The sequence below is a fragment of the Erpetoichthys calabaricus genome, chromosome 4 (genome assembly GCF_900747795.2).
Source record: "Erpetoichthys calabaricus chromosome 4, fErpCal1.3, whole genome shotgun sequence".
NCBI classification, from domain to species: Eukaryota; Metazoa; Chordata; class Cladistia; order Polypteriformes; family Polypteridae; genus Erpetoichthys; species Erpetoichthys calabaricus.
In genome coordinates, this window is record NC_041397.2 from 115052653 (window position 1) to 115076828 (window position 24176).

General features: G+C 40.1%; 1 protein-coding gene across 1 annotated transcript in view; it reads right to left on the reverse strand.

Annotated features, from left to right (window-relative positions):
* LOC114651128 (protein FAM124A) overlaps positions 1-24176 on the reverse strand; it is a 65129-nt gene that overhangs the window by 16927 nt on the left and 24026 nt on the right. The window contains exon 3 of the mRNA XM_051926257.1: positions 7955-8694. Coding sequence (XP_051782217.1) covers positions 7955-8694 — 740 coding nt within the window. The remainder of the gene's footprint in view (positions 1-7954; positions 8695-24176) is intronic.

Sequence of the window (24176 nt, forward strand, 5' to 3'; positions counted from 1 at the left end):
CTCCCCAATTTTTATGGCTTTTTTGTGGCAATACTGTACTGTAGAGAGAACAGGAAGCATCTGTAGAGGAAAACACGTCTTGGGATGGTGAAAGTATCCAATACAATTTGAAACTGCAACTCCCAGCAGTCCCTGCAGTGGCTCTGATTGGTCTTCTGCTGAGGGTGCTGGGGCTGTTGGGGTCAAAGGATGTCAGCGCGGCTTTTAAAAAGGGGGCCGGTGACTGAAAGTAAAAAAAAAGTTTTTGTAATTTGTATTTCAAGTTCCTGTCTCTCTGCCTTCTGTTGGGTTACCTGTACGTATTCGTTTTGTCCTGGATCGTTTCGTGGTTGCTGTCTGGATTGTCTACGGTCTGCCTGTGTACAAGAGGACTACAAGTGGATTCATGGCCATCCTGCAAAGAAAGGAGCGCTCCTGAGCCCGTCCACCCGTCTTCACTATTTCAGGAACTAGCGGTAGGACTATCTATTTTCATCATTACATTTCATCCATTGCCATTTTTCACAAACGTTTTTCATGATTTACTCTGTGTGTTTTGTTTGTGCTTTGTTGTATTTAACGTGTAATTGCCATAAGGGGAACAGGGGTGGTATTGTTGTTTTCATTTATTTCATTTGTTTTCATTACATTCTTTATTTGTTGTTTGATTACCGGTTTGCTTTGTTTTTGTCTCTGTTTGTAAGTGCGTGCAGGTCGGGCCAAGGCTGGGTGCGTCCTTGGAATCTCCACCATAAAAATAAATAAATCGCCGTCTTCTCGACGATGTGAATCTTAGCGGCACCGGACCGCTACATCGTTATTTATTTCTACTTGCTGCTGATTGACTGTGGTGCATCTCCAGCTGAGTGTTCTTGTGTTTTCCATTTTGCTCCTCTTAACCCTTAAGCCGCCACAACCGGCTATAGTCATTTCCCAGTGCCATTTGCGAGTACGCAGGAGCTGATCAGTCAGTGCCATACATTCGTTGAGCAGCCAGCTCATGACCACTGCCTGCCCCTTGCGAGCAGGGGGGCTGAACGCACCCCTAGAAGACACGGGCGCTCCTCAAAAAAACCCTCTTAAAAAACACTGATAGACTATCTTCACATTGCTCCCTTACTTGCTTGGCTTACTTGCGGCTGCTCTGTCGCGTGATATGCTTCTCGTGCGACACTACATTTACTTAAAAGCCTGAACAGCACCTGTCATTTTTGGTTGATTGCTTTGTTTCTCTCTCCTCCCCCAGAATCCTCTGCTGCTGTTGGGGGTCCCGCTCCCATTGTGCTCCCCTATGATGTTTGTCTATTCTTTAATTGAGAACTAACTGCATAATGAGCTCACTTTACTTCTAAAAGAGACATATTTGTTTGAAGTGTTTGAATAAAGTTCCTGTCTCTACAATCTCCTGTGTTTCTGTGCAATTCTGTGACACAAGCGTGACACCCTGCAGCACTGCAGCCTTACTGTCCCTGGGATTGAGCCGCTGCACTAGACTAGCCTGCCAGCGTCAGCGTTTACCTCTGTGTGCTTGAGTGCAGCCAGTTCAAGCGCAGTTGGCTCAGTGATTTACTGAGTTTCATCCATGGCGTCAGTTGCACCTTGTACATATTGTTCCAGTAGTTTTTTAAATAGTTTTTTACAGTTCATTAGCAGTGTGTAAAATGATCAGTGTTGCAGTAATTGTGATGCTTTTCGCATGAAAAAAAATGTGTTCCATTAAATTTTCACTTTTTCTTTGTGAATTGTGACGTTTACTTAAAGTGCAGCAAAAAAGTATTTGGCGTCTAAGGATGCATTAACCCCCAAGTATGTGGCAGTTTAAAGGTTAAAGCCCCAAGATGCCGCCGAAACGCCCTGCACCTTCTAAGGCTTCTGGCAATGAAAACGCGCTTGCATGAATTACAGTACATATAGCAGTAACATCGGTATTTTACATTCTAGCACCGCGGGAGACATAGCAGTACAGTATACAGGTTTACCTTTACATTCTTTATTTTTAGGTAATGTATTAAGCTGAGTTTGAAATTAAATTAAAGTGTTTTGGGGGCATATTTAGGGTTTAAACCATAAAAATAGGCATTTTTTAACCACATCCAAAATTCACGGTTTTTCACAATTCGTGGGTGCTCTAGGAATGTAACCCCCACGAATTTTGGGTATGTACTGTACTTCCAACAGGCAACAGCCCTGGCACCTGAAGTACTCCCTTGTCCTCAATGAAAGGGACCACACTGCCTTATCCAGGCGACTCAGAGCTGGGAAGAAGGAAGGCAACACTCAACTGAAGAAGAGTAGTGTGTTGGAGAGAGAGAGAGAGAGGAAGGAGAGATGACTTGTTGTTTTTTTGCTTGTGTATACAAGGTATTTGTGTATTAAACACCCTTTATTTGAACCTGGGACTATCTTGTGTGTTTGTGTTTTTATGAGTCCCATCTTGAGTGGAATGCCCAAAGGTTACAAGAACCAGTTAAACAGGATGGCAGGGAGCAGTTCATCCCCCACTATAAGAGGTGGCAGTGTCACTCATATAGAGTCCCAGTTTGGACACCCATAAGGCTGCTTGGGAGTTGGAATCCGGAAGTGTAGCCCTGTAGAAGTCCCTGGCAGACGATAGAGGGCATTGCCAGGGGAGGACCTCTCTGGCTTTCTTATGCCTCAGAAGTTGCTTCCAACTGGCCATGTCACATCACCAGAAGTGCTCCCAGGTCCAGCATAAAAAGGAGCCCACTGCCAAACACGGATGAGTCAGAATTGGGAGACAGTGGGCCATACTCTTGGAGGAGAGAAGAGACAAGGAGAGAGAACTTAAAAGGCATATAGTGGCTGCAACTGTAATTGGATTGAGCTGTCTGGATTAAAAATCCTAACATTTACACCCGAAGTTATGTTGGGTCTTGTTTTTCTAGGGTTTGGTGGACTTGACAGATTTATATGAACATATGTGCTCTGCATAGTTTAAGGAGTTATGCAGTGCCTCTGTTCATATTGGAAAAATCAGTACATACTACAGTAATTGCAATAACAAAGAAGACATTAGTAGAAGGTCACTGAACCTCTCACACTGAACAAGGTTCAAATGTTCTGACCACTGTTCATATAGTACAAACTGCACCACAATCTCAAAAAACTGTTGGAAGGTTAGAAATCATGACAAATATGGGTTTAAAACTGCATAGTGACTTACTGGCTTTAAAATTTTAAATTCTATGGGCACTCATGATCATTCTTCCTGTTTTATGCATTAATAATATACATTTTTATCAGCACATTATGTAAGTGCTGTATGTACATTTCATTAAGCTATTTCTTTATTTTATTTTTTATTTTTCCCTCCTTGTATTATAAATATATATTTTTACGTAGTAGTGTTTGTTGTATACATGTCACGTACAAAAATGCTGAAATACTCAGAATTAGTTTTAAACTGTGGTCCTGTAGAAGTCATAAAATCTGTTGTGAAATAAGAGGCCACCCACTTGTACAAATGGGAATTTCCACTTTTTTCCTTCATACCCCTTTTTAATGTTTCTTCCCAGGTCAGCTATTTTAAAAAAAAAACTTCATTCTGCTTCGAGAACATCTGAAAAAGCTATAAGCAGAAAAGCAAGAGCAATATACTATAAAAGTATTTTACTTGTACCTAGAGAAAAATTTTATTCATGGTTTACAACTACATTATTCTCTAACAAATTGTGCATGTAAAAGCAATGCCGTTTACTGTACTGAAAAACCTATCACACCGTAAATATGAATATCAATGCTAAAATTCACATTAAACAATCTGTCTAAACATTAGATGCTTTGTCATATGTAATTAGAACTTTTAAAATCTTTATGAAATTATTTGTAACTGGTCTTCTTCATTTGGCTAAATGTTTCTAGCTTGTAAGAGATTAGTTACCAATTTGTACATTTTTATAATATAATTTGAATAAAATGAGAAACAGCTTGCTTACTTTTCTCAGAAAAAGTGTGGTTTAGCAAGAGGTCTGAGATTCATAATTAAACTGTCCATTGGTCCAACCATTTTCTTAAACTACCTTTGTGACCTGTGGGGTCATTCATGCTAGCATTATCAACATTTAACAAAAAAGGTCAATTAAGTTTTCATATGTATTTAAGTTTAAATGTTTTGGCAGTTTTTATGATAACATTGTACATAATCAGCCTAGTTGTCAAGGCTGAAGTCAGACTTTTTCATTATATGTATTCAGTGGATTCAAAAAAAGAATTCTGACCCCCCACTTCAGTTTTTTCACATTTAGTTATGATGCAGCCTTGTGGTAAAATCATTTAAATTCATTTTTCGCCACAATAAGCAACACTCAATACTCCAGAAAGACAAAGCAAAAACAGTATTTTATAACTTTTTGCAAATTTATATGGGGAAAAATATAACAAATGATTTAAGAGAAGGCTGCAAAATAGCAAAATGTGAAAAATGTACAGGGGATTGAATACTTTTTAAATAAACTGTACATGCAATATTCAGTAGTCATCATGGATGAGCATCTACTGTATGTGTGCGCTTACTGTATGCAGTTGAGTATGATATGATGGATGAAAGTACTGTATCTTTACATAGCAGCTATAAAATGCAAGCTATAATTCTGCCTTATAAAAGTAAATTGTCCACTTAGTGACCACTTTATATCATTCACCTGCCCTTCCTAATTAAGTCAGTGACCACACCAGTGATAGCAGGTAGACTGGTACCACTTGCTTATGTGTGTGTGTACATCAGAAGGTGAACCGGGTAAAGTTAAAGGTTTCAGACACTTTGAATGTAGCATGGTAATGGACACACAGATACTGCATGAGTGTACCAGCAAAGCAACCCTGCTGCCATTTTCATGTACAACAAAGCCACTGATATATTGAAAATAGACCATCACCCAGGAAACATCTAGCCAATGGTGGTCCTGCACTTGAAGGGCAACCACTGTTGGAAGGTGTCAACAGAGTCAAGCAAAACTTGGCTACAGAATGGGGACAGTTTAGCAAATCAGAAAGCAAACCCATTCCAACATTCTTAAGAATTGGTATATCATAACCAATGACTCCAGATGTAACCGCAGATACCCACGGCTTTCAGTGGAAAAATAAAAAGCATTTACTGTAGGTCAAGGTTTACAAATACTTTAAAATTAGGAAGGTATCTCATGCATCTTAATCATCCCTGTTTATCTAGACTGATGTCTACCCCATGAGTCCATAGATCCATCCATGCAAATGTCATCAATAGAGGCTAATGTTTGCTATAGAATGATGTGCACACTGTGGATCCCTTGACCTGAGTAGAATACTGTTTGAATTCCACAAGAAGTATGAGACTGTTTTGTATCCATGAGAACATGGCCTTTTCAGTTGAATATAGACGTATGACACGAGGCTAGGATAAGGAAGCATGACACAAGACAGATTAAGCTTGTTTTAATTCTGATTGCATTACAATAAATGGTATTTGCAGTTGACATTGTGCAATCTGCCACTTCTAAGAATATTGTGGAAAGAAAACTAGAGGAGTAGAGAACTACTCCTAGGATAGAGTAGGATAGAGGCCCGTACGTTTAGTAAGAAAAAAACGAATATCTAAAATTTATGGGACAAAAACAAGATGGAGATGTTAACCTCCAGGGAGAAAAGCTTAAAAGGGTCAGTCAGTCAGTCATTATCCAACCTGCTACATCCCAACACAGGGTCACGGGGGTCTGCTGGAGCCAATCCCAGCCAACACAAGGTGCAAGGCAGGAACAAATCCCGGGCAGGGCACCAGCCCACTGCAGAGCTTAAAAGGGTGTAATAGTTTAAATATCTAGGATCAATAATAACAGAGAATAGCGTGCAATTTTCAGAAATAAAACACAGAATGCATTCCCATTGGAAAAACTGTAAAAAAAGGTATTGGGAGAAGTTTACCCTTCACTCTTGCACTACTTCTTCAATCATGTAAAGTGTATAAAACAGTAGTCAGACTAGCATTGTTGTATGGATCCGAAACCTGGGTGATTAAAAAGGTGACTGAAAGGAAAATAGATGCTAAAGAAATGAGAATACTGAAATGTATGGAATGACTAAGCTTGATAAGATGGGGAATGAGAGAATCACACGTACAGTAAAGTTGGGGAAATCTCTAATAAAATTCAGGAAGGAAGATCATATGATACAAGCATGTAATAAGAAGAGAGATGAACAATTTGATGAGAAGAATCATGGACGAGGTGTCTGGAAGGAGGAGAAGAGAATAATCAAAGAGAAAGTGGATGGACTATGTGAAGGATAATCTAAGGGAGAAAGAGCTATCAGGCACAAATAAAACAGATGATAAAATAGTTGATAAAGTAGATCCAGCAACATTCTTTTGGCTTAAAGCTGGGTTTATACTTCACGTGACGCAACATTTGCTCATGCAGACATTACTGCTAAGCAAACGGTGCACTGTTTATACTTCTGCACATACTATATAAAACTGGAAGATTACAGCAGGGGGCACTGGGAGATATCATCATGTCGAGAAAACGTTTTGGTTTCCCTGTATTGTGAATTTCCTGAAACATCCATTAAATTCCAAGGACACCTTACCACAATATCTCTGAAAAGTATGGATGTTTAATGATTACATCCATCAATCCAGGGATATGCCTATTCCAGCATGCATCGGGTGTGAAGCAGAAACAATCCCTGGATGGGGCATCAGCTCATCGCAAGGTGAATATAAGCACACACATACACTAGTGTCATTTTAGCATCACCAAATCCCCAAAACTGCATGTCTTTAGACGGAAACTGGAGCACACTGTGGAAACCCACCAGGAAAACATGGAAACAACAGGCAGGGAACAGAAGGAACGTGAATCCCTGCGAAGCAGCAGCACTACTGCTCTGCCACTGTGCCACCCCTACATGTGTAATTATTAACAGTATGAATTATTTAAATGAAGTTAATGATTTATCTTCAAAATGTAACATACATGCGTTTAATGCATTTCATCATGAAAGTGATATCAAGTATAAATCTAAGGATTCTAAATGTCCAGAGAGCTTGAATATCATATATTTAATGTATTCTGTGTAGCAATTGCTCCCTGTCACTGCTGTCAGTTCAGGCGGTAGCCACACAAGCACGTAGCGATTAACAACTGGGCCGGTTTTAAGATGACATTTACAACAGTCTACTTTAATGACAAAATAAACTACAAGATTAAAGCCGAAATTTCCACTTTAATCACAAAATAGAACTTTTCACTGTGTCCCTAATTTTTTTTCTCTGTAGCTCAAATACACTATCGTACATTCTGATACTGTTACATCATTACGATGGGGAATATGTGACACTTGAATGTAAAAGCATCACGAATGCATTTGTATGTCCGTGTTTTGCTTCACCATATTCAATCGATGCACACACAGTCAGCCTGTAGGATCTGCAAAGCAGCTTGCTATCACATGTTGATAGTAAACAGAGACTCTAATGTCACGTTCCAACTTGAACACACTGCACCCCTTGATTTTTTGCTGTTACTGCAACTCATTGCGTTAATTCCTAAGGATGTGCCCAGAGTGCATGTCGAATGAATGCTGGGAACATGTGGCAGCCATGATGCGTTCTGAGTGTGAAGTATAAACCGGTCCTAAGGGTGAATCACATACTTGGGGACATCGGTGAAAATTAAGGGAAAGTACATTTAAAACTGAAGCCAGGAAGCACTTCTTTAAGAATTGTGGGACTCTGGAACAAACTACCAAGACATGTAATTGAAGCAGAAACCTCAACAACCTTTAAGAAATATCTGGATGAGGTATTGGGACAGCTTAGCCATTAGCTAAACAAACGGGTTTGATAAAATGAGTGGTCTCCTCTCCTTTGTTACAATTGTTATGTTTTTATGTACAATAGATAAGAATGAGGACTGCTCAAACATAGAGATTCCACATTAAATTGGGAAAGGCTTTGGAAGAAGATTCTAATAAATACCTGCAGAAGAATTTGGTTTCCATCGTAGTCCACAGTTTGCCATCTGACATCACTAATAGGGGTGCAAGGATTGGGCAACATAGGAACAAGCTCACCAATACTCTTTACTCGAAATTCAACAATTGCATATTCAGTGGGAGTAGGATACTGGCCTTTCGGGAGCCTCTTCAGAGAAAGTTGTATTTCTGTGTCTATGTTGGAGTAGACAATAAAGAAACAGAAGTCTCCCTTCTTTTGGGACACACTCCTTTTGAGAATAAGCTGATACATTTTTACCATGTCCAAAAAGTTATTGTGGCTGCAGTAAATAGTGAAACGAACAATCTCCTTTCCATAGTGTACCTGCCGGATTGCCCATAAAGGAGTGCCAGAGGACAAAATGAAGTAATCTTGATTGCAAGCCATATAGGGCAGCATGTGACCATTGACACTCTCGGTGTGGTGGTACTGCCACGGCGGCTTCTGAAGAGACTGGTGCAGTTTTATGATCTGCTGCTCTCCATAGTCCTCTTGCAGAAACAAGATGACCGCCAACGCAGGCTGAATCACAATTTCATATCTGGATTTTTTGGGTTTCTTCCAGTAGCCCCTTTCAGATACTCGAAAGAGTTTTAGGTCAGGGTGGATCCAAGCCAAGACACTATCAATGGCTTTTTGCAGCACTTGCCCATTTCCCAAATCGGTGATTATGTGAACACTAACCAGAAAGGGGTCCTGTATATCACTCATGGACAGTTCACCTGTAAATGAAGGGAAAAAAAGATTATTTGCATGATCAGCTCCTTGTGGAAGCTGTACAGGGCTATTTTACTGCTTGCTTGCAACTCTTTACTAACACCAAGGGTGAAACCTGATTATTCATATTATATTTTGCACAGCCTGCTGCATAATACAACATATCAAGGATATGTATCTAGATAAAAATTCACATAGAGGCAAAAATGTGAAAACTCCATCCAGTGAGTTTATAGAATAGCAAAAAGATCTTTGCAAGGATTCAACTGAAAATTAAGACACGGTACCTAACATTCAGTATACATAAAATGTCTAACAAGGATGCAAACATAGGAGCCTAAAATACATAATAATCACAATATATGTGATTAAAGTAAATTTAGTAAACACTTGTAAAACATTGATATGTACTATTTTGAATCCAGTTTTGATTATCCCTTTGTTTTTAAATCAGAATTTCCCTCTTATTTGACCCGCTAGTTTTACAATGCATGAGTTGACTAAAGCTGAGTCAATAAAAAATTGATACAACAAGGGGTTTTGTGACCTATGATGAGGATACAACAGCAGAGATGCTGATTACTGTGCTGTTAGGTGGCATAGCAAGAATGCGGTGATCTGTCCATTATATGTGGGCAGGCAACAATACTTGTAGGAGGTTGTAGAGTTAGTGGTCTCTTGCCTGTCTTCCCTCCTGAAATGACCCTGCAACAGGAGTCCCAGGTCTAAGCTTCAATACTTCACTTAAACAGCTCTGAAAAGCACAAAATGTCAATTTTTTGGGTCTCCGTGACGCTCACCACTTTCTGAGTTGGAATATAGTCCTAATCCTCGTTCCACTTCTAACATCAGTATAGTACTGCATGATGCTTGACATTGCCAACCTAATGGATTTAACTTATTGTGTTGCTCTTTTAGAGACCTCACTATCCTTAGAAAGGTTCTCGCTTTAGCCCCACTAGAATGGACATCATGTGACAGTGGCACCCTTTTTATGTTATGGTATATGTTTGTTTTAAATTAATTACTTACCTCTTGCAGCTGTGGTTTTTACATTGTACTGCATATCTAGCATATAGATTTGGGGGTCACAGAACTCAATTTTGTGACCAGTTGTTGGATTGCACATTGTTTTCTAATTGTTTTATGTTTATTGCATCTTTTTGTGGCTCCATCTTAGTTTTCCTGGGTAGCATCATTTTGGATATTAATTGTTATATTGTTTCTATGCAGCAACATCCAGACATTTGTGGTGTAGATGTTACCAACATAACGGGATAAAAGGTCAGCACCATGTACTTCCTGGTCATTCTAGTTTGCGGATAAATCAAAAATCATTGCACGTAGTTGATGGTATTCATGATTAGAGTTAAAGACCCTTTTTCTGGCTCCAAATTATAATGTTTGATTTAACAATTTGGTTTAGTTGAAAGGTATTAAGAGATTCTTGGTATCAACTATTTTTCTGGTTTTCTGACACTTCTCCTCCTGGTCACCTTCCTTGTTTGTAGTTCGCTTTTCTTTCTTTTGGCAAATATATAATATTATAGGCTCCCCTTCAGCTGTTCCTCAGTTCCTCATTTGGATGATGAAATGCCAGCTCATACATTGTTGAGTCTGTTGGGATTTTGTTTTTTCTTTAATATTTTAGTGAGAAGTCAAGCAAAATGACACCTTTTACTGGCTAACTAAAAAGATTACAATATGCAAGCTTTCAAGGCAACTCAGGCCCCTTCTTCCGGCAAGATGTAATTTTGCTTGACTTCTCACTACATTTATAATGGCTAACATGGTACAACACCCTAATACTACAGACATTTAATTTTTTATGAATTTAGGTAGCTTTTATTTCACTTTTTTCTCTGACTTTTAACATTGATATTCAGTATCACTAAGACCAAGCCCAGTACTAATGGTTGGGTGGGGCTCCTAGTTATCCTTTTCTGTATATCCCAAGGTTTGAAAAAAGGTGGAAATGAGCTGCTACCACTCAAACAACTACATATCCCTGCCCAACCTGTAAAGAGCTCACAAACAGTCTGTGAAGAGCCATCTGCTGGCTGCTACAATACCTTATTACAAACCCAATAACATGTTGCTTTACAACACCAAAGCAAGTTTTGGAAAAACAGAATTCACAATTTTGATTTTTTAGGCTTTCAGATGATTAAGAGTGATAATTATGGAGCCGCTTGGTCATAAGTTTTGTTATTTGGTTGTAGTACAAATAGGCTTTTAGAAATCAAAGCTTTCATGCTTTACATGGCAAGCTTTTCTGGCCTCCAATCCAGCCTTCTCCAGCACAAGGTTAGGGATTTAGAATGGCTTCTTCATTATATCACAGCACTAAACCTATCCTGTCTACTCCATTTATATTCAGAGTTAGACTTGCTGAAATACTAAATGTAATTACAATATGCCACTTCCTTGGAAGTGTTCATTAAAAAGAAAACAAAATATAACATGCCATTAGCTTTGATATGCAGACAATTTTTGGTAAAATATAGCAAGATGTGGAAGTGGGGCTCATTCAGTTAAAGATCCTGAGGAGCTATTTTTATGTTTTTTTTTCCTGGAGTAAAGGCTAAACCAGAACTATCCTTAAATGATTAACGGATTTACTATGCAGCTCTCAGTGGAGTGTTAATAAGCTTCTAATCTGTAAATCTGACACTTTCCTGTCCTACAACATGTTCTATGCTATTTTATAAACCCAGCTAAAAAAGGAAGGGTCTTTAAGCAGAAGTTGAACAAAATTAGTAAATTTTTACAGAATTTATCAATCATTGATTTGATCTTCACATCATATTATCATAGTGTGCAGAGGTAAGTGTTTATTTCAAATTCAGGGCAGTTTGACTCAGTCCTTCACAGTATGAAATACAGAGACAATCGTCCAATTGTTACATGCACCATTAAAGCAAGCTGTTTGCGAAAATGCACATTTTTACTATACATTTTTCATCATATAATCAAAAAATAAGCACTATGGAGCATGTTTAATTTCCAAATTAGGCTAATCAAGCTCTAGGGAAATAAGCTTGATACAGTAGGCAAACAGTTGGGTCTAACAGATAATTAGTTAATCTTCAAAGGACAGGGCGAGGAAGCAAATCCCAACTGAGGAGGTTCACTGTAAGACTGTAAAGCTACCCATCAGTCTAAACCACATGCACTCTAACTGGTATCAAATGAGTTTGGTGATACTGTTCCCAAACAGTGCTTTGCTACTGATCAGAAAAGGCACAATATACTAAAACTACATGTGGCTTTCTCTAGGATAACTTGATAGTCATGGTCTTTAACACAGTGCAAAATTCAATATACCGTTTTTACTCGTGTACCACGCGCCCTCGTGTAAGATGCGCACCCTAATTTTTACAAAGAAAATTGCGAAAACCGTTTTGCCCCGTGTACGACACGCGTTGTGATTGTATATTAAGCGTTTAGGGCACGTTTTCCATGAAATGCCCTTCTGCTTTTGTTGCATGACGAAAGTTTTTCTTTCTTCTGTCTCGCGTGTGAGAGAGAGAGAGAGAGAGAGAGAGAGCGAGAGAGAGAGCCCAAGCAGAAGAAGTAAACATTACAGAAAAAAATTTCCTTGTGTATGACGCGCACCTGATTTTCTAATGCTAATTTTCGGGAAAAAATGTGCGCATGGTACACGTGTAAATACGGTAGTATGGGCTAGGAGACAACATTTCATTCTCTCAAAGAATGTAGTGGAGAAGCAGACTCAGTAATAAAATGTCAGTTACTATATATGTTACAGTTAACATACTCTACAAACACACAGATACTTTAGGTTCCAAAGTGCACATTCTGAGAATGTGTTGTTAATTTTGCAGAAGACAGGGTAACCATAGATTTAGGACAAATGTAGTTTGTTTATATTTATTTGGATTAACCATAGCACTCCCAGCATATGGTTTCCGGAATCAGTAAAATGCAAATAACAGCTGAATTATTCTGAGATCTAATGGTAAATGGACCGTTAAAGCACTGATGCATAAAGCTGGGTCTGCTAAGCATTTGATGGGTATAAGTTTTAAATATCAAATGAGCAGTTAAAAGCACTGACTGATACATTTGTTGTTTTTTTAATAGGTGGTCCTTTTTTAAAAAGTCATTTTGCGTCCCAATTTGTATGAATTTTTCAGCCCATCTCAGTATATAACCTAGTTTGCATTGCAAGACCAAATCCATGTCAAATTCATGATAATCTTAAAGTTCGGTATTTTTTCGAGGCAAACATTACCTTACAGTCATGTTTTCCATATATAATTGCGTTCTGAAGTGAAGCATTTTTATATGTTTTAAAAATACCTTGTCTGTTTGTGCAGCTTACAGTGGGACTAATGAATACATGGGTCCATAGGTGACCACACAAGAGTTTCATTGTACTCTGTACAAATAACAATCAATCAGTAAATGAATGGGGAGAACATGCAAAACGTATCCAGATCCTGTTGCTGTGAGGCAAGAATAACAGCTCTGTGCTATCTGCAGAAGCCAGTATAAAGTGAGTGCTCTGCAAGCAGCTGTGGCAGCACCAAGCGTCAGAGGGTGAAGACGCAGACTGCAGAAATGGCTCTTGCTCAGCCTGTAAACTGTCACCTTGTTTGGAGGCTCTTTTAACCATGTCTCATATGATATTTTAATAACACAAGTTGCATTTTAGTAGAAAAATGTCGACTGAGATTGTACTCCTGATACATAGCCGCCAATGAGGATCAGGGTAAACCATGACATATGGGTGAGTTGGTGGGAACATGTGTCACTGCATGGTTTTGAAACAGCCACTGAAATAATGAAATAAATGCAATCATGTGCCTTTTTCAATTATTATTTCCAAGTTGTCTAAAGAACACAATTCACATCTGGAAATCAACATTCAGTGTCGGCAGCAGTACATGGTGATGACTTTCTGAGGTGTATCAATGTATCTGGTGCTGAACAATGACACAGAAGAAGAGAAGTGGCAGAGTGAAGTGCACTGTCCCATTTTAAAAATGGCTGAATGTCACAACAATGTTTGCTTTATGCTTTTTATTCCTTCTCAAATTGACATGGATATGCTTTTTTTCCCATATATTTGCAGTCTCAAGACAGAGGTCAATACTCTAACATTTTTAGCTTGAAAAATATATGTATTTGGTAAGTTTTAAGGCTTTTTTATTAACCTTTGTATCCATTTGCAACACTGTAAGCTGCAAGAACAAACAAGGACATTTTTAAAGTTATAAAAATGCTTTACTTTAGAACAATGTTTAATGTGGCAAATTAATATATTCCATGATTGTAAAGAAATAACTTTGACATGAAAAATACCAAACTTATTTTTTAAGTAAACTTTAGCTAATAGAAAAGTGACATTGCACTGAACTTCTGGACTGAACCTACGTATTTTAGCTCCATCATTTATTTGGCACTGTTTTTGGACTCTTTTTCTTTATTTTTTATGTAATTGGTTATATTTTTTAACCGTTTTACTAGAGAAGTTTTCTCAGTGCCATTTTGCAGTATTGTTTCTTTATTGTTGCTTCCATTTTATGTTGATCCTTGCATTATCTCATCGCAATATTGTCTGCTGTCACTATGCCTGTTGCCAGTGATGTGATATTGAAATCATGTTCCATAGAACAGATAGAACAAGCTAATTAAATAGATAGATAGAATAGAATAGAATATGTGAAGGATATCATTACCCACAATAAAGGACTGCAGTCTTCAAAGAAAAAAGTCTGTTATGCCTTTTCTTATATATTTCTTCTGTGTTACAAGACCAGTCCAACCTGTCGTTAATGTGGACCCCCAAGTACTTGTAGGAGTGCACCACCACTACATTCAGTCCCTGAATAGTGACCAAACCAACTTCCTTGGTTTTGTTGATGTTTAATTGCAGACCATTCTTTCTGCACCAGAAAACAAAGGATTCCACCTGACTCCTATACTCTTGTCTTATCTCCCTTATGGGTACACTACGTAAGTTCACAATCTTCTGAGAATTTCTGCAAGTGACACAACCTGGTGTAATATTTTATAGTCACAGGTGTACAGTGTGAAGAGAAAAGGAGACAGGACTGTTCCTTGTGGTGCTCCAGTGTTGCTCACATCCATATCAGATGTACAGTCCTTGAATTTCATAAACTGGAGTCTGCCCAACAGATTGTCCATTATTCAGGACACCATAGGCTCATCTACCTGTATATCTCTAAGCTTACACCTTAACAGGGATGGCAGGATGCTATTAAAACGCTGGAGAAATCAAAAAACATAATCCTCACAGTGCCATCAGCTTTGTCCAGGTGAAAATGTATTTTGTGGAGCAGATAGATAATTGCATAATTCACGCCGATCTTTGTCCGATAGGCAAACTGCAGTGGGTCCATGTGGTCATGACAAGAGGAGTCATATAGTCCAGGACCAGCCTCTCAAAGGTTTTCATGATGTGATGTCTAAGTGCCACTAGTCTGTAGTCATTAAATGAAGAGAATCCCACCTTTTTTGGAACAGAAACAATGGATGTTTTCCACAGCAGTTGCACTTTCAGGAGCAGGGGTGGCAAACTCCAGGCCTGGTGTGCCGCAGTGGCTACAGGTTTTCATTCTAACCCTTTTCCTAATCAGTGACCAGTTTTCACTGCTAATTAATTTTTTCCCCATCACTTTAATAGCCCTGTTAGAAGAGTTCAGCCCTCTGAATTGAACCTTTTCTTCATTAAATGACAGCCAAGCAGAAATGAGATGTGGAACGAGCTAACAGATGACCAGCTAAACTGGGCATTCAAACTCCAACCAATTTCACTCCAATCACTTCTTAATAAGAAGCCAATTCTTGCTGTTAATTAAACCCATTATTTAATTCCATGGCTTGTTGCTGCTCTCATTCTGCTACAGCACACATTTCGAAAACTGTTGTTTTTCTGTTCTTTCTAAGAGCACCGTCAAAACGTTTTGGTGACGTGAGAGATCAACCTTATCAAGACCATCACCTCTCTTTAATTTCAGATATTGTGTAATGGGCACAGGGGAGCTGGTCATGTGGTGGCTTGTTTTGTGTCTCATTATTGTTTGGCTGCTAATTAAAGAAAAAGATACAACTATGGGGCATGAGCCAAGTTAATTAAAAGAAGTAATCAGCAGCAAAAACTGGTCACTAATTAAGAAAAAGGTAAGAACGAAAACCTGCAGCCACTGCGGCACTTGAGGCCTGGAGTTCGCCACCCCCGTTTTAGAGCCTTAAGGACATACTGTATACTGTAGGTGATAGAGGATACCACAAACTTGGTCAGCACAGGCCTTAAGAACGCAAGGACTGACTCTCTCTGGTCCTGTGGATTTTTCTGTACGCAGCTTCCTCAGTTTTCTCTTTATTTGGTCTTCAGTTATGGACAGCCCATACTGATGATCAGAGGTGTACTTATCATTGGCCATTCCAGTAAACGTGTTAGGAGTTATTGATGGAAAGCAATGTATTGTCTTTGAGGGTACTACAGTGTCAACTCCTAAGTTCATTTAGTCTTTGATGCAGTGACTGAGTCCCTCAATATCATCCACATGTGACTCACACATCATTTGCCCGACTGTCATTTCTAAGCAGTCATTCAGAGCCATTTCAGCATCCATGCTCCACTTACTCACAATACTGGTGGTAACAAATTGCCATCTAATAATAATAGACTTGTAGCTAGGAAGAAATAGGAATCAGGTTGTGGTCATATTTGCCCAAAGGTGACACTGTAGTTTACACTTAAAGGCATTTTTAATATCTGAATAGAGCAGATCAGGCTTCTTATTTTCTCAAGATGAACAAAACACACACTGATAGAAGTTTGTCATGGTTCCTTCCAAAGTCATATGGTTAAAGTCACCACATATAACAACTGTAAAATGAGTCATCATTAACCTCCTTAGCATTAGACACGAGTGTCACTCAGGTTGCAGAAACAGTGCTAAAAGTGTTAGACCCAAGTATCACTCGGGCAATGGTATAGACGCATCTCGCGTAAGACCAGAGGTTTACTCAGGCTGTAAAAGTACCAACAGCGTTAATGCCGAGCATTACTTGGACAACGATACAGGCATGCTCAGGCAACAGTGTAAATGTGTCTTCTCCTAGCCTCATAATGGCATCTTGTAAGAAACATCTCTCAGCAGTGATGACGAAGTGAATCTGTCTTCAGGAATTGAAATTGAAAAGGTCAGTGAAACCAAAAGTGATTCTGGTGAAACCGAAAGTGACACTTACGTGACTTACACTATTTATCTTTATTATTATTATCTGTATCATTATTATACTTTTTACACTTCTGACTTTGTACTTTTAGTGTTTTGCACATTTTACAGTAGGAAGATGAGATTTAATAAAAATGTAATTTTTCAATCCAAAAAATGTAATGCTTTTTACATATTTTTTGAGAAACAATGTACCGTATTTTTCGGACCATAAGACGCACCAGACCATAAGACGCACCAGTTTTTAGAGAAGGGAAATGAAGAAAAAAAAGATTCTGATGTCTTAAAACATTTTATGTGCATTAAAACCCAACATCACAGTCATAAACACATGTAATCAACCCTGTAAAGTGAACAGCAGCATTTAGAACCATTATTAACAAATACAGTCAGCAAAAGACAAAATTACTGTAAAACACAATAACGAGAGACTTCAGTAATAAAATAGAATAAAGTTGAACAGTTACGCTCTTTTAGGTTCTGCTTGTTTTATGAGAACCCCAAGAACTCCTCATCGCTAGAGTCAGAATCTAGGCGAGACACTCTTAACTCTTTTAGGGCTAATATTTTTTTTGTTTCTTTTCTCCCAGGGCTGAATATTTTTCCAAAAACTAACATTTTTTAAAAAAGAACACAAAGCAATTGTTTAACATATCAAATCAACAAAAAATATTTACTTTTGACAAATGTTACTGTCTTGCATGTTGTATGAGCCTGAATTCTCTATGTGTTGTTTTGATGCCTATTTTTCAATTGTCTGTTGCTGCATTTTCTAACATATATTGTTAGTGTGTACTGTAGAGAGACAAGTCACCCATTTGCCATCGTGCCATGCCACTGCCACCAAGTTTTCTGCCTGCATGAAAACCGTATTGTCACCTCTTTTCATCTTCTGAAACTTTATGAACTTTATGTATGGCATTATAGCCTGGCTCACCCCATGGGATTTGCTTCTGTTTATTACAGAAGTGAATAAAACTTTGCAGCAGCACGTACCTAAGCCACCAGGGGACAAAACACGTTTGGACCAATGCTCCCTGAAGTTATATCACCAGTTCTGTCCCATCTCTATTTGTAATGCCACAGCGCGCTTCATCTCGTCTTTCGTTGTGGGTTTCCACTTTGAATAACGAGAATGCGATGCAAACGCAGCCCGCGATTCAAAAAAAATCTCTGCCTACCTGTTTGTCTCGTCTGACAGTAGCTGAAAAGCAGCATCAGGAGAGAGCAGCCTGAAGTATAGCAGCTGGTGATCTGTCGTGTCCAACAGCAAGCCATGCCGTCTTGTAAACTCCGGTAGCCATATCGGCTCTCAACGGATCAATGTATGTGTATTTATCCCACGCGAACCTTGCCGTAGATGCATCGGCTGCGCGAAGGCACTCAACTGGCAGCAGATCCGCTCGCGCGGCATCGGCTGGTGTCTGATCAGCTGATGCCTGCTTCTAACTCTCTTGCTCGATCTCCTGATCACTGCCAATAAAGTCCGATTCTGAAAAATCAAGAGTCCGACTCCGCGGTAATGCGCAAAACAATGTCTGCCAAGTGTTTTCTTTTCTGCACTTGCTTCGCTGCCTTTTCACATGTCGGTGCCATCTTGCCTTTGTTTACATTTCGCAACTCACGCACACGCAATGTTTATTTGCCGAGTCAACGAGTCTAGCATTCCTCCAAGCACAGAGGGAATGCCTGTGACGTGACAGTGAGATTTGTCGGCATTAACATTAACGCCTTCAACCCCTCCTGTCGACAAAAAACGACATCCGCCCTAAAAGAGTTAATGCAGCTGACCTTCTCTACACCGTCCTGCTTCAGCTGTTTGGCTCGCCTGTTCAGCTCACTGTTCAGCTACACGCGAGCCTGCTCTCCTGCCTGCCTGCCTGCCTGCTTGCTTGCTCGCTCTCGCGCTCGCTCGCTCGCTCGCTCTCTCTCTCTCTCTCTCTCTCTCTCTCTCCTCTCCTCTCCTCTCCTCTCCTCTCCTCTCCTCTCACTTCTTCTCCCCCTTAACCGGCTCGCGCTTCTCTATATATGCGGGGAGGACATGGCAGCTGCAGCCCATCAGCCACAGGAACAATCATGGATGTGGGCAGTTTCCCACCTGTGCACTTAAGTGAGAAACGCAGACACCGCAGATCGCGGCTCGCAACTGCTACCACGCCCCCTCGCTAAGCTGAGAGCTATACCCACAGCCTGGCTCGTGGCTCGTTACGCAAGCCAATGCTCGCATTTAGATCAGAAATTTTCGCTCATACTTTCCTCGTATTTTGAATTTCTCGTATACAGAGGTGATCGTATCTCGAGGTTCCACTGTATTAGGGTTTCTATTTGTATGCATATTCTTGCGCTTTTACCTTCACTCAGTCATTTCACTTGTCATTTACCTCTATTCGTATTTCACTGGTGTGTGCAGTGGTGGCGCTCGACTCGCAACTCCTGTCCTGCCTCAGCTGGTTTCCCCCACTTCCGGGATTGGAACCAGCGTGAGGCGCACACGTGTTCTCACAGGAGGGAGGTCACATGTGCGCCTCACGCTGGTTCCGATCCCGGAAGCGGGCGGACACCAGCTGAGGCGGATGGGAATCGATGAATGATGATGCATGCAGACTGCAGGATCAAGGAAGGGACCGTCACCGTACACTACACTGTACCAGTTAGAGTCCAGTCCCCTGACTCCAGTGAGCGGTGCGGGTAGGGGCGGGAATGGAGCATTGCAGCCAGCAGGAATGATCATGGAAGCAGGTACGGTACTACTACTACCACGTCTGTACCAGGGCAGCAGCAGCGCCTGACTCCAGTGAGCGGTGCGGGCGGGGGCGGGAATGCAGCATTGCAGCCAGCAGGAATGATCATGGAAGCAGGTACGGTACTACTACTACCACGTCTGTACCAGAGCAGCAGCAGCGCCTGACTCCAGTGAGCGGGGCGGGCGGCCGCGGCGGGAATGGAGCACAGAGCCGGGCAAGTTGAACATTTTTTTTTTTACAGCACATGTTTAGGCTATATTCGGACCATAAGACGCAGGGACTTTTTCCCCCCAATTCTGGGGGGAAAAAAGTGCGTCTTATGGTCCGAAAAATACGGTACCTCTAAGGAGGTTAAACTGCTGGTGACAAATTGAATCATTTCCATTGCTAAGTACCCAATTGCAGAAAGAGGGATATAAACATTAGTAAGGATTATGTTGTTATTTCCCTGGGCAAACAGCAAGGACAAATTCCAACTTCCAGAATTTCAATGTCTGAATTACAAACTGTACTTTTAACTGTAATTTGCTGTGTTCTACCCTTTTTCTTATTTACTCAGATGACGCATCCCCCTCCTGTCTTTTTTCCACATTGCACAGGGTCTCTGTCTGCTTGAATAAGATGAAGTCAGTCCAGTATTAAAACAATGTCAGGTATATCAGGTTTAAGTCTGCTCTCCATAAAACATAAAATGCCACTGTACCTGTGTGCTCCATGACCCTCTATAACAGTAGACAGTTCATCCATATTATCTGACAGCAATCAAATATCTCCCATTACAATGGATGGCAAACTAGTTCTAAATTCTTTTTGCCCTGGTTTTATTCTCATGCCAGCACATCAACAACTTCACCGAAACAGCTCTTGAGGTACAGTGAAATTGAGCTACTTAGGTACTCGCAATCTCAGCCTAAGTGCAGTAGCTGATTATAGGAGTATTTAATATAACCCACTTTTATTTCCCAGTGTCTTTTATGTCTCCAGGTGTTCCAGACATAAGGTAGCCTTCAGGTCCTCTTCACAACCCCTACTAAGTAAGTGGCAGCCCATCTGAAGTGCAGTCAAGACAATTTGGCACCTGGGTTTGCATTGTGGCAGATCATCAGTAAATTGAAAATCCATTTACAGTGGACCCTTGACTTACGAACTCAATTTGTTCACGAGGGCTGGTTGTAACTCAAGTTGGTTGTAAGTCAAGACTATTATTCCCATAAGAAATAATGGAAATGCCCTTAATGTGTTCTGAACCTCCCACAGCAACACTTACTTAACTTTTTTTAATAAACAAGGGTTGTATAATGTGCATAATTTACCAAAAACACCAATAATTTTTCTAATGTACTAACCAAAAAGTTATAAAAAATGCCTAGTCTACCAGAAACAACAATTTCATACTGTACTCACCATTTAAGTTGACATCTTTGGCTTGCAGGAAGGAAGGAGGAGGAGAATAAAATGGAAGGTGGTTATTGTTTGGAAGGAGTTTCCTTATACAAATCTTTTCTTTGTAAAATTGTCGAGATGGTGGATTTCGACATGCTGTACATATTAGTGAGATCGGTCACACAAACGCCACTCTCATATTTCCACACAATTTCCTTCTTCGTTTCGATTGTGATCGCTTTCTTTACCTTCGTTACCTTCACTTCCTTCCTTAGCAATTATCGAAATAAATTATATAAATCACTGCACTGACTGAAATTACGTCCACAAACACATGTATCTGGGCTCCGACTGACGCTTACAAACGCTCTCGGCTGTTTGTTTACAATCGCACAAGCGGATACACGTGACCGCATTTGGGTCGTAACGCAAGATGTTGGTCGTAATTCAGAACAAAAATTTTGGTCATAAAGCAAGTTGTTCGCATGTCAGGCCGGTCGTATATCAAGGGTCGACTGCATCTAAGTTCTAGTGGCTGTTAGCCTGAAGCCTTATCAAATCTAATCTTAATGAAGACTAGTAACTAGGAAAACAAGTTCAAAAATAAAAAGAAACAACAGAGAGAACATGGAGCGTCTGTAGAAAGGGTGCTAGTGTGCACATGCTGTAAAATATGCGGACATCCATTACTTACTGTTCAAACTTTGGGTTCTTATTATTAAGATAAAAATTTTAGCAACAGTTAGGGTCCCACTAATCAATTTAGTATCAAAATGTGTCTTTTGAATGTTTGGTTAGATTTAAAGTTCTGGTTTTTGGTGTTTTGATTCTTGTTTGTTTCTGTGGCTGTGATGGTGTTGGTCTGCTCCATGCTCCTTCTTCCATTTTGGGAGCCTCTTGAACCCGACACTGTCGATAGTCATGACTAGGATGAGCGAAGCAAATGAGGACAAACACACCAAGCAAGGGGATGGTGAAAAGTGCACAGTGCTTTTAATAAAATATATCAAAACAAAACAGTTTTCAGAAAGTGCAGCGTTCCTCTTGTAATAAATAATCCATAAAAACAAAGTGCAAGTGGAGGTGAAACTGCAAATACATAACTCCATTAAAATGAGGTTAAAACTCAGGCAGGAAACTGTCTTTTTATCAGTGAGCCTGCCTTGGTGTCCCTTTAAAAATATGACTCCTCTTCGGCTTGCCCTCTCCGGACTGAGGAGAAGTCCTCCAGCAGGCACAGACAATCTTCTTCTCCTGGTCTGTGTCCGCGTTGCCAAATCCTACAGCATCTGTGGGGAGCCGCCGTGCCCTTCTCCGTGCCCACCACTGCCTTTCCAGTCTCCACCTTGTAAAAGCGCGCTTTGTCCTCTCATCACTGCCGATCTGTTGGCTCCTCATTGGCGAGAGCACACTCCTGAGCCTAGTGGTCACTCCTGCTACTTAGGCGTTTAACAGGAGTGATTCCTAAGCCTAAACTAAACTACCAGAGTTTTAATTTAAAGTTTAGCTTAGCAAAAGTGGAAAAAAAATGAAATATCAGAATATTACAAACTGAAACAATTAAAGTAAATTAAGCCTTGCAGGTTGAAGGAAAAAATTTGCACAAGTGTCCCAACTTATGTTGATTACTTAAAATCCCCCCCTTAAACCCCCTATCTGTCGTAAAACAGAGTTGGAATGAACCGTGTTACTATATCCTCTGAAGTTCTAGTTGGGCAATATTACACTGTAGAAAGTTGTAAATTCAAGTGATAATGGCAAAAAAACGGCAATTAACAAATGAAATGAGACAGTTTTATTACCCTTAGAAGTTTAGGGCTTTCATTTAGAGAAATTGCAAAAAAAAAATCAAATCAAAGTGTCAGTGAGTATGGCATCCTACACAATCCAAAGGCAATTGGAAACGGGAAGAAACTCTGATAGGAAGAGATCTGTCAGACCCAAAGTTAGAACACAATCAGGAAACAAGTTTCTGAGGGTCACCAGCTAGGCGCCTCACAGTACAACAACGTCAAGCACAGCTTAACAGTGTTTGAAAAAAACAAGTCTCAGTTTCTACTGTGAAGTGGAGACTTTGTGCTGCAGGTTTGACAGGGTGGGTGGCAGTAACAAAGTCATTCCTTAAAGGACAAACAGGGCCTTGAAATACTGGCTCTGCACTACTGCAGAATGGACATAATCTTCTCTTCATAGTAGAAATTGAGACTTGCTTTTTTATGAGTGACTTCCGATTCATTCTGGCTTTTGACACTTGAGCCTTGTGAACTACCAATGGTCATGGCTAGAGTTGCAGCTCTGTTTGTACCCACTCACAGGTGTTAATAAGATGGCATCGTTAGCAGCGTCAGAGCCTTCACCAGCACACTTAATTGACAAAGTTGGTAGCCAAAGTGGCATCTGGAAATACTTTTATTTTGTGTCAAATAGGACAGAAAACCATAAAATACATGATTTATTTAGAGATATATTATTTCTACACATTTTACTAGCAGATTAATTATAATTATTAATAATAATAATCGGGCGGCACGGTGGCGCAGTGGGTAGCGCTGCTGCCTCGCAGTTGGGTGATCTGGGGACCTGGGTTCGATTCCCAGGTCCTCCCTGCGTGGAGTTTGCATGTTCTCCCCGTGCCTGCGTGGGTTTCCTCCGGGCGCTCCGGTTTCCTCCCACAGTCCAAAGACATGCTGGTTAGGTGGATTGGCGATTCTAAATTGGCCCTAGTGTGTGCTTGGTGTGTGGGTGTGTTTGTGTGTGTCCTGTGGTGGGTTGGCACCCTGCCCGGGATTGTTTCCTGCCTTGTGCCCTGTGTTGGCTGGGATTGGCTCCAGCAGACCCCCGTGACCCTGTGTTTGGATTCAGCGGGTTGGAAAATGGATGGATGGATAATAATAATCCAAACTGTGCCCGTATACCTTTGTCAAACTAGATGTTACAGATCAGAGAAGTGATATACATCAGGACATTTGCTTAAATTAAAATTTAAAAATAAAAATATCTTAAAAATGTTTACATTAGCAGTGCAATATAATTATGTGCTGAAACATGTATTTATGCTCGGTAGCTAGACAAATTGAGTGATTAGCACTGCTTTATGTATTAAGTCAATAGCTGGAACTGAAT